This window comes from Ahaetulla prasina, chromosome 3 (assembly GCF_028640845.1).
Source record: "Ahaetulla prasina isolate Xishuangbanna chromosome 3, ASM2864084v1, whole genome shotgun sequence".
In the NCBI taxonomy this organism is placed as follows: Eukaryota; Metazoa; Chordata; class Lepidosauria; order Squamata; family Colubridae; genus Ahaetulla; species Ahaetulla prasina.
In genome coordinates, this window is record NC_080541.1 from 29,989,802 (window position 1) to 30,007,648 (window position 17,847).

The 17,847-nt window shown below is 39.1% G+C and overlaps 1 protein-coding gene across 1 annotated transcript in view; it reads right to left on the reverse strand.

The window, feature by feature from the left end:
- Positions 1-17,847, reverse strand: part of RIMS2 (regulating synaptic membrane exocytosis 2) — a 318,322-nt gene that overhangs the window by 217,390 nt on the left and 83,085 nt on the right. The window contains exon 3 of the mRNA XM_058175035.1: positions 12,555-12,817. Within this exon, the coding sequence (XP_058031018.1) occupies positions 12,555-12,817 (263 nt within the window). The remainder of the gene's footprint in view (positions 1-12,554; positions 12,818-17,847) is intronic.

Sequence of the window (17,847 nt, forward strand, 5' to 3'; positions counted from 1 at the left end):
CCATGATCTAAGGGATTCCATAGCAGCTGCATATACTAAAGTATCACCAAATGGAACTACATAAGAATCAATATGATGCTAAAGTATTTACATAAACATTCCTAAATTCTTATATTAGCAAGGTAGCATAGTGGCTAGAATTTCAGAGACACATCTACCAGCCTCAGCTATAATATTTCAAAGAAATTATTGCAGGTCCCAAATCATTGCTTCCTAGAATGAAAACAATGATGATGATAGATGCTATCTTTGGAAGACAAAAATCTATATAGGAATGTGTTTTGTGTACACTTCAAAATTATTCAAAAAAGAATCACTTCAAATCTTCTGTGACCACAACACTTCTCTGATATTCATAAAAACACCCTGACTTCTTGACAGAATTTTACACACAGAGAGTTGTGCTTGCAGAATAATGTTCAAACACTTCCTCCAAATCATTTTTGAAATGAGTATAGCCACAGTGAGTTTTATCTAAAAAATTATCAGATATTGGGTTCATCCACACATCCTGCTTGTGCCAGTACAAAGACAGGCCACTAAGCATTTCCTGAGAATAGGAATACACAGCACACAAAGTGTTCCATTATCTTAGCCCAGGGGTCTGCAAACTTGGCTCTTTTAAGACTTGTGGACTTCAACTCCCAGAGTTCCTCAGCCAGCTTTGCTCCTTTGCTCCCGGGAACTCTGGGAGCTGAAGTCCACAAGTCTTAAAAGAGCCAAGTTTGCAGACCCCTGTCCTAGCCCATCACAAAGGTATACTTTCCCCACCTTTTCTTGCTTTGAGTCAAAAGAAGTCTTTCCCAGCTTCTGCCAAAACAAATAGTGTTACATGGTTAACCTGCTATGCTTTATTTCAGGGGTGTCAAACTCAAGGCCTGCAGGCCGGATCCAGCCTGAAGGGTGATTAGATGTGGCCTGCGTGACTGCCTGGGAAACAGCAAAGGATCAGCCTGTGGTGCCTCCGCCAGCAAAAACAGAGCTCAGGAGGGCACAATGCGGGTCTCTTGGCTCTATTTTCTCCGGCAGAGGGCTGTAGTAGGCCGTCGTGGCCGAAAGCTAAGCCTCGACAAGTGATGTTTAGCTGGCCACGCCCACCCTGGCCCCCTGAAGTCAAACACAACCGATGCGGCCCTCAATGAAATCGAGCTGTCTCTCAAAAAAGGGGGAAGGATATGACATTTTCTGTTTACAACAATTCAGCTTCAGTTCCATGAAGGTTCCACACCCATTTGAACTATTCAGGAGACCCTGAGGGCACAGCTAAACCTCCAAGTGGTCTCAACGACTCTCAGAAAGAGTGCTAACAACCAGATGGCTGCAAGGAGTATAAATCTTTCCATTCACCACCATTTATTTATTCTGGGGCACGTGTATTTGCCTTCATTCGTGACTTCTTACATCTGCCAATAACCAATGACTACAGCAGCCTAATACATTCAATTTTCCTATAAGCATCTAAAACCTTTTAGCATCTTATTGTGACAGGATTAGCAATCAATACTATTCACTGGTAACATTAAGTTCTATGCTCATTTTCCTTACTGCCTTGGCTTATGAAACAGAAATCAATGGATAATCTATTTACACTGTGTGAAGCTACTTATTGTTGTAGCCAAAATCTGGCTCACTTAGAGCAACAACATCACATTGAAGATACAACATAAATTTATTAACATGCATACTATATAATGTACACTGAACTTGTAGCAAAGCATTGGCTGTTTGCTGAGCAGTCTTGAATAAAAACAAGACCAAGCTTTTATATCTTTGGCCTATTACATTTCAAAGAAAAGAAAAAGTAAAGGCAGATATAGTATAAATTACAGCATGATATTAGGATGTTTTTGATAAATCCATCTGGGTGACCTTCGCATTTTTTTCTCCCTTTCTATTAGATCAGCATGTCAGCTGTATCATTTTTGAGATATGGCCAGTAAATCTATTTGAATTGGATTCACCACCATCTATGATATGTGTCTCTGTGCTGGTGAACTATTTAAAGTGCCGTTATAAAAAAAAAATTCACTTATTTTGGTTTACTGGGCCACTGATCCCTATTCAATTCCTTCCTCTGTCGCCATTCAGGGTGAATTCACCTTGCTGTGAATGTTTTCTTATAATGGCACCTTAAATAGTTTACATGTATGGGGAGGTACCTCATAAGTGGTGGTGAATCCAATTCACATGTGCATGGCAGGTATCTTTTACCACCATAATACTGAGAGCTGCTGGCAATATATCACATTATTTTCACGTGTGAATGGTAAGGGATTCTTCCCTCCAGCTATCATGCTTAATGATATTAATATATAGCTCTTGATATTATATTTTGTGGGCCTTTTTGTGTAGAGTATCCTTATTTTTATTATGATTTCATAATTGATTGTGTTAAGTTGCAATACTATTGAATTTTTTATTCCATATTTATAGGAGCTGCTTTGTACTGCTACTGTATTAGTTCCAAATGAGATATTGAATCAATAGACTTCAAAATTGTAAACAGGTACTTTAGGGAATAAACAACTAGAGACAAAAAGGCCATCAAAGGCATTTCATCTGGGATAATTTTATCATAAAGACATAAAGAAAAAGATACCTACCAGCAATGGAAGGATATTGTTAATATTGTTAATAATAGCACAAGCATCATAGCATGAAAATGATACAATGCAGCCCACAATTCAGCTGAAATGAGGATTTCTCACTAATTTTGGATGGATTGATTGATTGCCATGAAGAAAAACAAGAAGTTCAGGGAAAATATAAAAAATGAACAAGATGAAATGAACATTATCATGTGTTGTAAGGCCTACGTGTACATTTTAATAAAATATTTAATTATTTTATTAAAGTTACCCCAAATTTTCTAATATGCTCTGCAAAATATCTCACTTTAGCTATAATGCCACCGTAGCATTTGCCTGAAAATAGGAAAGTGAGAGATTGTATACCCAAAATAATGAAAACTACAATATTCTCATTTATTATGCATCAAAACATACCGTCAAGGATGTAGAAAGGACAATTCTTTATTTAGATTAGGTGAATCCACTTTTATACCCTTTTATACCCCATAGTGAACATACAAATAAAATGCATCACCAATAAATCATTTTGAATGTTTCCCTGTCACTACAAAAGTTACTAATCACTGCTAAAGCTACTGATAGACATCTAACTTCTCTCTACTGTTAAACTAGAACCGAATATTTAAGTAATGTTTTTAAGTACACTTTGAGACTCAGCTGTTGTATTTTTAGGATGCACAGAAAACCGCAGTGATAGTCAGATTGCACTTCAGAAGATAAATCAGATACTTAGTACAGGATTGGCAACAATAGAATCAATTCATTTTATTGATTTTATTCATTTATACATCGCCTTTCAAAATAAAATATTTCAAAAATAGCCCATAATATGAGTAATAAAGCCACAATAAAACAATAGACTACTGCAATGCGGTCTACATGGGGCTGTAAGAAGCTGCAACTGGTCCTGAATGTGGTAATGTAGACAATTAGATGCACAGCTCATCTCAGGCTCATGTAACACATTTCCTGTGTGAGCTGCACTTTTTACCAGTAGCCTCCTGGATACAATTCAAGGTACTGGTTATTACCTATAATGCCCTTCATAGGTGCCTGTTTATCTAAAAAACCAACTGTCTTATCTGGCTTCTGTCCAGCTTGTATGATCAAGCAGAGTTGGCAGGCTCCAAATCCCATCTATTAAAAGTGTCACGTAATGAGATGTAGGAGCACTATTCCCACCAAGACATGCATGGGCTCACCTTGGCTATGTTCAGAAGAACTCTGAAAACCTTGCTCTTTCCCCAGATCTTAAGTTAGAGGATGGCGGATCTCACATGTCTGACTGCCTTTTGATGGTTGCTTTTCTTATGGTATTCGTATGGTTTGTAGTTTTCATTGAATTTATTATTTTAAAAGGTTTACATCATTGCCCATATGTATGTTTATGTTTTAATTTATATTTCACCATTATTGTAATTTATTTTTATTTATTTATTACACGCCACATATTGCTACCCAAAGCAACTCTGGGTGGCTAACAATGCACTAAAATAGAAAACATAAAAACAATTATGAATATAACAATTAAAATTACAATAATTAAATATAGGCAGCCCTATGAGGTGGGTTGGGCTAAGAGAGAGTGACTGGTCCAAAATCAGCCAGCCACCTTCCATGCCTAAGGTAGGACTAGAACTCATGGTCTCCCAGTTTCTAGCCTGGAAACCTAACAAACCCATCCTACCTCAGTACTTATGGGAAGAGACAATTCTTCAAGGCCTTCTGAAAGACAAGGAAGGTGAGATCCTACTGGATCTTGGAAGGAAGGAAGGGTTTTCCACAGGGCAGGGACAGCAGTGGAGAAGACATGCATCCTAAGTCCCACCAGATGACAACATTTAAGGAAGGAACCTGGAATGTGCCCTCTATATCTGACCTATTGGAATGGGCAGATACCCTCAGGGGAGTCAGTTCCATAAATGACCTGATCCCGTTCCTACATGGCTTACAGGCTTTATAGCACTTTGAATTGAATCTGGAAATAAAGACTGAAGACTGAACAGCTCCCACAGCAATGGTGTAATATGGGTAAATCATGAAATGCCCAGAACCGTGCTGCCACATTCTAGATCTGTTATAATTTCTGCATGGTCTTCAAGGGAAGTCCTATGTAGAGTAGATTACAGCAATCAACCAGGAAACAGCCATGTATGAATGACCATGAGGAAGGCGTCTCGGTCCAGGAATGGGTGCAATTCATGCACAAGATGGATCTGTACAAACAAGCTCCCTTAGCCAGGACTGCTATTTGTTCTGCGAGCAGAAACCATAAGTCAAGGAGGACCCCAAGGTTGCACACCAGCTATGCTATCTGAACAAGAATGACATATCAGTAGACCCAGGAGAATCAAAACCCCACAGCTGGTTTCTCCCTATTCTCTTCTAGTCTTCGGCATTAAGCCAACATATTACTTGGCTGGCCAATGTGGAAATATATAACTTGAAATCATCAGCATATTGATAATGCCATCCTCACACTACCAGATGAGCATTTTGAGAGGTCTCATGTAGACATTAAAGAGCAAGAGACTTGAGTAACCAGCTCAAATTCCTCCCAGATAACCAAGCTCAGACATGGCGCAGTCACTTTCAAAGTACCTGCTCATCCAACATCTAATTCCAAGACAAACTGAATGACGTTATCTAATAGATGCTGAAAATATTCCTCATAGCTACTATGCAAAGGCTCCTCCAATCTCTCCTTACCCAAAAGGGAGCTGAACGTTCTGAATAGGGCCATTGGCCAGCTAACTGCAGCACAAAGAAAGTAGATCAGTAAACTCACTTTGCTGCTCTAATCATCATAAGATAAGTCTTAATAAAGACTTTTACCTGTGACTGATCAGTTTCACTCCTCATCTTTCACCAGCAGGGCTTTAGGGATCTCTTGTGTTTATTATCTCCTGCAGTTCCTCAGATAACCGAGGAACCATGCAAGATCCACAAGTGCAGAATCCACACTCTTGGTCCCTTAGCCACTTGGGATGAATTTATTGAAAAAGCCTGTCTTCCCTTCAGAGGGTGAGGTATGACATAGCCAGGGGACACTATGTCACTGCTCCAAGACAAAGACCAGATCAAGTGCATGACTTCAGTTCTGGATTGGATTCTCAGTAAGTTGGATCAGGTCCATGGTTGCCATGGTAGCTGTGAACTCCAGGCTGAAGACAGGCTGAAGTTGCCCAGAATCTAGGAAATTTCACCATCTATCACACAGAAGCTAGGTATTTGCGCAGGATGCTTCTATATTGGAGGGACAGAGGTAAGTATGCAGCAGTTCCAACTAATCCATATGGCCTAACCTCACAAATAGAATCTCATATCTGACCACCTCTCTATCCATGCCCAGATGGTGCCACACTTGAAACCCAGGAGACAACATGCCAGGGAGGATAATCCCGTGCCCAACCAGGTTTCAATCATGCAAGCCAGAACAGCCCTCTAATCCATAACCTAATCATCGATGAGGAAAGGCTTTCTGCTAGCCAACCTGGCATTAAATAGCAACAAGCAAGCAGACATTGAAGTTCTGTTGACCAGCCTTGCGGCTGAAGACAGGATGCCGGAATATGTCATACTTCCCTGTGCTGTTCATTAATGCAATGCCCTTCCCCTGCCCTCTCCTCATTCACATCATGTCCTTCCCCTTGCCATTTCCTCCCATTCCCATCCTGCAGAAACCCAACATGCCCAACACAAACAACAGGAGGTAGAATAGCCCCCACCCAAGTTAATGGTACTTCTGACACCACTCAGTGGCTAACCTGAGCAATCTCCCTTATCAAACTCTCTCTATCCTCTCCCTAGCCGCCCCACTCTCATCTGAGTCACTAAAGAAGCCTCACACCCCATAAGCCTGGCAGGCTGAATTCGATCTTCTTCTCCATTTCTTACCCAAAGGCAGAAGATTCAGCCCCCACTCCAAACTAACAATTTAAAAAATTATATATGCTTGCAAATGCAAGTCTTTCCCTACAGGCTACCAGCCACCATAATTGAAATCATGCCAATCCATCTAAATCCTGAGTCCCAGAGAAAGAGAAGAAATCGCCAAGATGAGTGCTGGCTATTTGGCCAGCCAAACAGCAGGTGCAGGACCCAGGTCAGCTCTTCCACAAGACCACCACCTATTCCAAGTCCCACTGCTGCTGTCTGTCTTGGTATCCATCGTCTTTCAAGCAAGGATTCTTACTCCCAGGAAGCTGTAGCCACAGACACCTCACCACAGTCGCCTGGCCCAGCCGAGCATCCTCCTGTTCTCAGCACAAGCCAGGAAGTGGAGAATGAAAAACAAGGCTGCTGTTAACCTGACTTTCTCCTCTGTGCATCACTGTGCCTTCAGGAGCCTGTCAAATGCCACCAGTCAGCTGCACTGAAAGTAGCTGATCCTATCCCCACGAGGCTCTGCTGACAGACAGCCATACCCTTCCACACTTTTGAAGCTGAGAAGCTGTAACTTGCTGCCCCTCCACCAGCCCACTGCTGTCCAGCCAGATTTAGACAGGATTTTCTCAGCTGCTGCCTCTTTTGCTTTTCACATCTCCCTTGGTAACCCTTTGCTCCCCAGTATTGCTGGCAATGTATTGCACAGCGGAAGAAATCACCAAACCTCATACACCCACAGCAACATACAAAAACCCTCAAAAATTGTTATCCTGTCCATCACCCATGGTACCCAGGGCCATAACGAGGAAAAAAATCCTGTATTATTGTTTTTACTGCTCAGAACTGTAGAACCTAGCAGTCTTATATATTTATAGAATAAAATAAGATAATTATAGTAAAGAACATACAAACCCCAGATGAAAAATGCAGATGTGATCTAACATTTGAATACTTGGCAATAACAATTGCCTTGTGCTTTGCTCACCACCGATTTTGGTCATTTTATAAATTAACACACAAGGTGAAAAGTGCCTGGGAGCCTATGCTTCAAAGCAGAAGTGTGGCAGCACATGCAATGCCTATAAATTGACTATATTCAAATGATGTGCTTGTGCCACAAGCAAAGCATATGGCATGAACAGCTAACCTCAGTCAGCTGTGGGACTAGGAAGGGGTTAAAAGAACTCCACATGGATTTGAACTAAAGGGCCTTTCTGGTTAAACATGTCTTGCAAATACTGTAAGCCTGTCAAAAACTGTGGCAATTCCTCTGCCTAAGAAAAAAAAAATGTGGCTAAAAAGCGGAACAGCCTTGCTTTGCATTATAGAGCTCACTGCCAGCATTTTTGCAGAGTGATTATAGTTTCCTAATAATGATTGGCTTCAGGGGCTAGTGAACCCTCATCATTCTTTGTTAGGCTTCGTATGGGCATTCTTCCTGTAGCAATTTTAAAAATTGTCCTTGCCAATGCAGGTCAACAAGCAACGAACATCAAAAAAAAAAAAAGCCTCAGTGGAATCTCTCATATCTAAACACTTTACACACATGTTCCCAAATATAAACAAACAACATTCTAAACAAAGCAATTTGGGAACACCATTTCTATGTCCAGTATACATTAGGATGTAGGGATCGACTGTCCTATTTTCAAGTTCTTTCTTGTGTCCTAAATATCAGAGATGTGCATTTATGTGTTTTACTTCTGCTCCCTACATGTGTTTATGCCCCCACTAAGCTTGCTATGATAATAAACAGCTGGCTTCTTTGTTGTTGCTTTTCTCTCTCATTAAAGGCTTTCTTTGTCTTGCAATGGGCTTAAGAGTGGGTTTTTTTCCCCTTCTGGCAACTTATTTTCTTCCCTCTATCGGTAGGTTAGGGAAGGAGATAGAGGTGATGCTTGACCATTAACCAAGTGGATGTTATATAATGAGAGGAATAATCTTGCTGAAAGGGACAGGCATATAGAATAACTAAAAGGTGTTTTTTTTTTCTCCTCTGTTTTCTTTCCTTTGCACTCAGGTCTGATCTGCACGAGTACAGATTCTGTAGCATGGGTATAGACCACTCACCTCTTCTCAATAACAGGAACACACAACACCATTGTGTGCCTACCCCCAGTCCAACAGGAAAGACAATCTCTCCCTCATCCATGCTAAATGCTGAAAGTGGTGTTTTTATAATCTGTGCTGCCACAAGCAATGCTATGCAGTTCTACTGCACCTCATCTCATTGAAGGCATATATATCCACTTCAGTTCCCTACAATATGCCTCCTCCTCCTCCTCTTCTGCCTCTCCACCAATTAGCATACAAGAAGTGTTGAATATGATGAGAGGTCAATGGAGGAGAAATCATATAAAAGGTTAGTCAATGGAAGTAGCATCCTCAAAAGCCCACCCAATTAAAGGAAAATGCTTAAGGATTACAGAAATGGGAATACACTAATTGGGGGCTTTGGAAAGTGCAGTCCAGGCAGAACATAAGCCATCGTTATTACTGAAGTGAAGGAAGGGGTTAACATCTGGAAGTGTATTTCTTAATCCATCTTAACGCCAATCAGTTTACATACTGCAGTCTAGCAGCTTAATGTTATGAGAATGAAATGGAGACTCTATGTTTCCTATATCAGGGCTCTCCATCCTTGGCAACTTTAAGGCTTGTGGACTTCAACTCCCAGAATTCCTCAGCCAGCACTGGCTGAGGAATTCTGGAAGTTGAAGTCCACAAGTCTTAAAGTTGCCAAGGTTGGAAACCCCTGTCCTATATAATTATTGTCTTAATAAATATGTTTTCAGACAAAGCAATCAATATAAAGATATGATTTGGTTAAATGCACTATAAACTGGTGCTATGGAACATATCCATATCTTTAAAAGGCACAATAGCAATAACTTAGACTCATACTGCTTCATAGTGCTTTACAGCCCTCGCTAAGCAGTTTACAGCATCAACATATTGCCCCCAACAATCTGGGTCCTCATTTGACTGAGCTCAGAAGTATGGAAGGCTGAGTTAATTTTGAGCCATTTAGAATAGTGATGGAGAACAAAGAAAACTGCTGAAGTCAGCCCTGGCTGATTTTTTATTTTTTATTTTTTTGGTCCTGAATCTGGCTTTGAGAAGTCACAAATCGCATTGGTACCAACAACATTTGAAAAGTAGCCAAACATCAAACGTGACTGGAAAAGTGTGTTGCAAGGCAGAGTTAAAAGTGAAAGCCACAGCAGCTAAGTCTTACCAGGGTTCGGCTAGCATCTCCCTCACCCAAACCCTCACAGCCTCCAGGCATTGGTACAGGACTTCAGCAGGATTGCTCTTTGTTCCTCTTTAATTATATTGTTGTACATCTTGATACACCATGTTGCTTCAATGCATGACATGATTAGAATATATTAACATTCTATTATTTAGATAGCTTAAAGTATTGAAAATATAGATTCCGCAGCATTATGTGTTTGGCCCAGGGTCGAGTTGTACAACCGGGAATCATCAGCCTACTGATGCTGATGCACCCCATGCTGATGGGTGACCTAACCACTGGCTTCATGTAAATGTTAAACAGGAGTGGCACGAGACTAGAGCTCTGACACACTCTGTAAAGCAGAAGCCTCGGGCTTGAACTTCTCTACCCCCAATGAATACTGACTAGAACTAGAGCAGAAGAGGAGAACCAGCATAACATACTATCTCCCACTTCCAGTCTTCGAAGTCAGGCCACAAAGGCACTTTGAGGTCACTGAGAAATCAAGGAGAGTCCAGGCACCATCCAATCCCACCCAAGGTCATTGACAAGTGCAATCATAGGTATCTCAGTACCAAAATCAGGCTTGAATCCTGACTGAAAGTCATTTATATAGGCACCACTGCTAAAAGTCAATGCATTCCAGTGTTTTTCCTGTTTCTTCTCATTTTTTAAGAAACCTAGTTTCCACTATTATACTAAAACAAAAGTAAGCAATATTTTTGTATTGGATTACTTGTTTAATTTTGAGAGCAGATTAAAGAGCAGAAACAAAATGACTGTTCTATAAAGAGCAGCTGGATTAAATATAGCCAGTCACAAAATGTTTTATTTCAGAAGAACTACCTATATTTTCTTGATGCAAAATAACTCTGAAATTTAAATAGGTTTCATGAGGAGTGGGAGAACTGCACCGTTATTAATTTTCTTGACCCCCTTAACGGACATACAGATACTGGTAGACAGACAGATAGATTTAAAAGTCGTGGAATATATTTGATCGGCTTGGGCTTTGAAAACATTGCTTTGGAATGGTTTCAGTTCTTTGTCTCAGTAGTATCAGATAAGTGGTTTTATAAAATTTGTCAAAGATATCCAGGAAATTTAATATGTTACGTGCATGAATCCACTAGTTGTCTGAAGCCCTAGAGTAAAATACCAGTTAATTACACTAAGTCTTGATTTCAGATGGTTCCATTAATTTTTGGAACAATTCATTTGTCCTTTACAGAATCCAGAGGGTCACTGCTGACAGACGACGGCATATATTAAATTGTAGGAAGAGCATGTAAAGCCACTTCTAATCTTGTCTTTGTATTTGTTAGGACAAACCTTAGAGTAGACCAAATATGACTTAAAACAAGAGTAAAGTAATATCAGACCATTTCAATTTCCCAGGATACTTCATGATAGACTTCAAAGTGGCTGTTTTGAAAAAATTGAATTTTAACAGCACCATCTAGTGATAAATTGCTGAATTCACATACATCAAAAAGGTTTTACACAAACTCAGATCTCAGTGAATACAATGGGTTTTTTTCTTTACACGTTTTAAATTTTTTACAACTGCTAATAGATAAGATATGTATAATCTGCATAACCAAACTATCAAGTGTTTACACAATGTATATTTCTGACTGTGGGAGGAAAGCCCCCTCAATAGATCTTTATACCGGATGGAAGGTTTAAATATGAAGTTATAAAAATATGAAGAGCTACTGACGGAACTAAACTTCACCTGTAACATTTCCATACAGCAATTTCATCACTACATTTTACATCAGCTTCAGTTTGTGAAGTCTATCAAGAGCACTTATACTGTGGCAACATAAAGTTACCAGATTATGAACTAGGGTGGTTAGGCTATCACTGCTGTGGAATGGGCTTACTTATACTGGCCAGTCAAAACTTGCCAGATACGCTCCAAAACACATATATTTCCAGTAATAACAATAGACTACATTTACTACTGTTGCACTCAACCTACTTGGTTTCCCCCTCACAATTTTTGGTGCCCCATATTCCTCCATTGCAGTGAGTGTGGCATGCAAGTAAGACCAAGGCATTAAACCTGCCTGGAAAATGGAGGGAGAGATGGCAGCAGGAATGGGGCTGCAGCCATAGGAAGGCAGAAAGAGGGAGGGAAGGGCTAGGGGAGACATGGGGCTGCCACAAAGAAGAAGGAGTCAAGCCATTCTCCAAAGCACCTGAGGGTAGAACAAGAAGCAATGGGTGGAAACTAATCAAGGAGAGAAGCAACCTAGAACTAAGGAGAAACTTCCTGACAGAACAATTAATCAATGGAACAACTTGCCTTCAGAAGTTGTGAATGCTCCAACACTGGAAATTTTTAAGATGATGTTGGATAACCATTTGTCTGAAGTAGTGTAGGGTTTCCTGCCTAAGCAGGGGGTTGGACTAGAAGACCTCCAAGGTCTCTTCCAACTCTGTTATTCCAATGAGTGGAAATGGCCAAGACTTCCCTGATTTGCTCCCATCATGCTTTTGAACAAACAGCATCAAGCCTTATATTAATTGTTGAGTTAAGATTTAATATTACTTAAATAAAATAAACATTCATAATTCATTATGTTTTATTATTATTGTATATTTATTTGCTGAAAAGGTGAATGTGGTCCATCATCAACTCTCAGTCATGGCCTCACTCCTACATGGAAAAAGGTTGCCAACCCCTGCTTTACAGCATCATACTGATATATAAAACAGACCTGCCAATTCCTAAAAAAAGTTAAATATATCCTTAAATTCTTGCTAATAGAATATGTTAACAAGATAGCAACTGTTTTTTTTAATAAACAAAGTCAGTTCCTTACCTGTCTGCTGTGTCACCCACCACCTTTCCTCCTGAACCGTTTATGGACTCTTGCCTTGTAATCCCTTGAGATCTACTTCGTTCCAAGGCTGACTGTTCTTGGAGTTTTGTTTTTTTGTCCTGAGGTGCTTTTTCATTCTGCAGTCCTCTAAAACCCTCTTTATCAGACTTCTGTGGGGTGTTAGTTCCGCTATTATAAAACCATGCGCCAGATTTTGTCAGAATTTCTTGTTGCTTTCGACATGAATTACACACCCACATTACCTACAAATAATTTGCAGAAAATATTGTTATCAGTTTTTTGAAAGTGATCTTGACAAATTCACACTAAAATGAGATGTAATAGATCAGGGGTCTCCAACCTTGGTCCCTTTAAGACTTGTGGACTTCAATTCCCAGAGTTCCTCAGCAAGATTTGCTGGCTGAGGGACTCTGGGAGTTGAAGTCCACAAGTCTTAAAGGGACCAAGGTTGGAGACCCCTGCAACAGATTATTATAGAACATTAAAAATAACATTAAATGACAATGTTTTAAATTAATACAATTTTAACCGTGTTTTTTTAAAGTTTAACTACTTGTTTAATCATATTTAACAAATAAAGTCTAAGGTCCATATAAGTTCATTTCTTAATACAAGAGCATAAAAAAACATCTTACGGAACTTAATCCATGATAAGAAATTGTCTTAAAATTATAATCTATACATCTTATAAGTATTTATTATTTCTAAAATCAGTAATTTTGACAATAATGCCATAATTAAAACAGATTCATTTTATTTAACTATCAAATCTTAAGTCACCTGAAGTTTTCCAGCTAAGCATTCTGTTTTCTGTAGTACCTTTAGAACCCAAGTTTCAAAAAAAAAATTGCCATTATTGCCCAGCAATTAACAGATATATTATCTTGGATTATACAAATGAAATCCTGAAATATTAATAATACATACATAATATTTTATTAATAACAGCATGATTTTATGCAAGAGACTGCTACATTAAATGCCCAAGCCCCAACCCTGAATTCTGAAACATATTATCAACAGGCTATTTTTATAGAAAACCATTAAGTGCCCATAACGGTGCCATTGTTTAATGATATACTATGTATTTTCTCCCAAACTAAAATAATAATAGAAAATGATGACATCGCCAAGTATTTTACTGGTAGTAAAATGTTGGTAGCACAATCAGAAATGGTAGAATAGTTTATCTCTGTTGATTCAGACCTTAACAACCAATGATTAACTTTAATCTCAAAAGTTAATCTCAACTTTTCCAGGAGTTTTAATTTGTTTTGTTTATTTTGTCAATCACATATAAGATAACAAGTAAAAGTATAAACATAATTTGGATACATGAAAAGAGTAAGTAAAAAAGGAATATTAGGACAGGGACGGTAGGCACGCGGGTGCACTTATGCACGCCCCTTACAGACCTCTTAGGAATGGGGTGAGGTCAACAGTAGACAGTTTAAGCTTAAAGTTTTGGCGGTTTGGGGAAGAAACTAGAGTCAGGTAGTTATATTACTGTGCCACTGTAATTTGAAATCAGAGAAATATGTTTGTTTACTCAGAAAGATGCTATTTTATCACTTGAAAAACTAACAAAATCACAACCAAGTTCAGAAGGATACAGTCAATTTAGTATCTCCATTTTCAACAAGAATGCCTAGCTTCTTCAATATGATAGTCAGTATTCTTGCCAGGCTAACACATCTGATTTTATAATATCAGTTCTTCTACTTTATATATATTTCCAATGGGTTCAGACTAAAATAATCCTCCTAGAATTATAGTTTTCCTATTTTGATGTGCGTAATGTGTTTTTTTAAAGATTGAAATTGTAGGTAACCTTCAGGGAAATACTTGAAAATACATAAAACTACAAAACAGCCAAAGAGAGGTGCTGTATTTAGTCTGTGTGGTATTATTTTTGAGGTCATTCCAGTTACCCTACCTCCAGGCATTGTGGCCTCCCATCAATTGCTTCATCTCATTTCTATACTAGAATAATAGTTACACAAGAATCTTATGATGATGGGAAGCATTTTGGATATTTTCTGTAAAAAAAAAGTCTATCTAAAATGTTCAGGGGAGGAGGCATCAAAAACCTTGGAAAAGTTTATTTTTTAAAAAAACCTTCAGATAGAAAGGAAAGAGGATATTGGAGAACAGGTTCCTTTAATTGCTAAATCAAGCGTGCCTCATAAACCATAACATGCCAAGACCTCTGAATAATCCTTTGGGGTGGATCATACGCAATAGAAGCAGCGGGTAGATAAAGTGGGAAGGAAGGCCAAGAGCTCTCTCATCAGGAAAAGAAAAATAGCCTCAGGCTTCATTCTCTGCAGATCAGCATCAATTTCAGCTGAGAGTAAAGTTGTGGGACCAAAATCAGTTATTACTGCTTGACAGGATCTATTTACCAAAAAAAAAAGAGCAAAAGAAAACAAAGAAAATAAACAAACAACTCTTTCAGCTGTTCTGTTCTCTACTGTATGTATCATATAAATTGCACAACTATTTTCTATATAAATTGATACTTCAGAAAATATTTTTAATTGTTCTAAAATGTCATTGCTCTGCTTGTTATTGGAGTCCCTCACAACTGCTTTAAAATAAAAAGGGTAGGGAAAGTATACAGAGCATAGTTTCTGAATTTTTTTCCAACTCTTTCCCAGTAATGATCATACTGTCAGGATTCCAGAAAAACTTATTCTGCATAAAAAAAACTCAGAAGCCATTGTCTTTCAGAGTTCTTTACTAGCATGAGGAAACTGGCACACGATGAGTGAAATTCCAAAACTGAACTTCCGGATTCATTTCCCAGTTATACAAACCCCAAGAGTCCCACCCCCCTGACCCCTTTGCTGGTCACATGGTCCCACGTTTTCCCAGTTCATTCGAATATCTTCTCGCCACTCTTCCTGCAGATGTGAACACCATCCGACCTTGACTGCTTGAAGAATGTTACCATAGCCCTCAACCCCACTTCTTCCCCTCAGGGGAAAAATGTGGCAGAGTCTGGAACCCTAAAGTCTAGTATGGTTTCCAGGCCTGACACATACAATCATCTGTATTTTTCTCTGTATAACAATGTTGTGCCTCTGTATAGCTGTGCATTTCTATACACAGAGAAACACAGGATACCACTCTGTGTCAAATCACCAGGAGCGGAATTAAGATGTAAAGGAGCCTACAATGGAACAGTCAACAACATTCCAAGGCATTGTTCAATAGTTTCTCATATCTAAATATATTGGGGAGGGGATTTTCTTGATTTTATTTCCTTCACAGATCACAGCTGTGATCCAGCTTATTTTTGAATTCGGTCTTTCTTCTGCCACTTCCAATATCAAGCTTGGTCCTCTATAGTTCCCAAAACATTATTTTGTAGACAGGCAGGCAAAGAAAGTTCCAAGCCCGCTTATACAATTTCTTTCCAAAATTCTGTTGGATTGGAAACTGTATAGGTAGCCCTTGGTTAACAATTGACAATTGAATTTCCTTCACTAAATGACATGGTCCAGAGGTGGGTTTCGGCAGGTTCTGACCAGTTTTGGAGAACCAGTAGTGGAAATTTTGAGTACTTCGGAGAACCGGTAGTAAAAATTCTGATTGGCCCTGCCCCCATCTATTCCCTGCTTCCTGAGTCCCAGCTGATCGGGAGGGAATGGGGATTTTGCAGTAACCTTCCCTTAGATTGGGGAGGGAATGGAAATTTTATAGTATCCTTCCCCTGCAACGCCCACCAAGCCACGCCCACCAAGCCACACCCACAGAACCGGTAGTAAAAAAAATCGAAACCCACCACTGACATGGTCATAAATGTGACCCCATCACTTACTAATAGTGGTTCCAGGACTTCCCAGTGGCTCATTAAGCAAATTTCACATCATCATTAAGGAAGGACATCACATAGTCACCATTTGGGTTCTCCTGCCGGTTTCCCCACTGATTTTGTGTCAGCCTTCCCAAGTAAACCAGACAGAAAACATGACCAGATGAGTTATTCTAATTTATTGTAAGACTTCATAAACAGAACCTTCCAAGTCTGAAAGTACAAATCTCCCACTGTCATTTTAACAGCCTAACCAAACTTAGAAAGGGCAGATCCTTTGTAAGTTTCTTTATTTCATCATTAAGTCACTGGGGGCTCCTCCTTTTCTTATCATTCTCTATAAATATGTCTTCCCCTTGCCCCTCAAGATCACTCCCATATACCAGTGTCCTTTGCTTATAAGAAACCAGAATATCGCAAATAGCGACCACACGATTGTGAGATGCTGCAACCTCATGGGTGCCAAAAGCCCAGATCACAATGACATGACCACGAGGATGCTGGAACTTTGAGGATTGGTTGTATCATAATTCAGTGCTCACCCACATTGCATGTAATGGTGTGGTCCAGCTTGCTCTGCTTGCAGCTCTTCAAGTAGCAGTTCATCTGGCAAATGTAGAACTGGCTACTTACTCACTGTCTATTTTCTCTCAGAGAGCTGGCCATGAAAGCACGCAAATATCTGCTGAAATTCTAACAAGAATCAGAGATCCAACAAATTCTTTTCCTCTTTTGCTGACACTTTCATTTGTCAGAAGGTAGAAGAAGATCTGATATTCCCAACCTAATCCCTACCCAACGAGACGAATTGGTTGAAGAAGTGAAACAAGAACAATCTATTGCATCGTTGCCTTTTATTCATTTACATTGTTTTAACTAAATGTATTACTATGTAAATTAATAAAAATAATTTGCTCATTAAACAAAACAATATAAATAAATATGGCTTTAAAAGATCTTTATACAGCATCCCACTTTTAAAATCATTACATCATATGTCTGACAAATTTGTGGGAAATAGGATGAATTAATTACATTAATAATGATAATTAACATTAAGAATAATTATGCAATAACTATAATTATATATTATATATATTATAATATATAATATTAATATATAATATTATAAAGTCTTTTTGTAGACTTTAGTTCAGCATTCAATACCATCATTCCAGACATTCTCCTAACTAAGCTAAACCAGCTACAGGTACCGGAACAGACTTGTAAGTGGATCACCAGCTTCCTAAGAAACAGGAAGCAGTAGGTGAAGCTAAGCAAGATCACATCAAATACCTGTACAATTAGCACAGGGGCCCCCCAAGGCTGTGTGCTCTCCCCACTTCTCTCTGTATACCAATGACTGCATCTCCAATGATCCATCTGTTAAGCTACTGAAGTTCGCAGATGACACAACAGTGATTGGTCTCATTCGAGACAATGACGAATCCG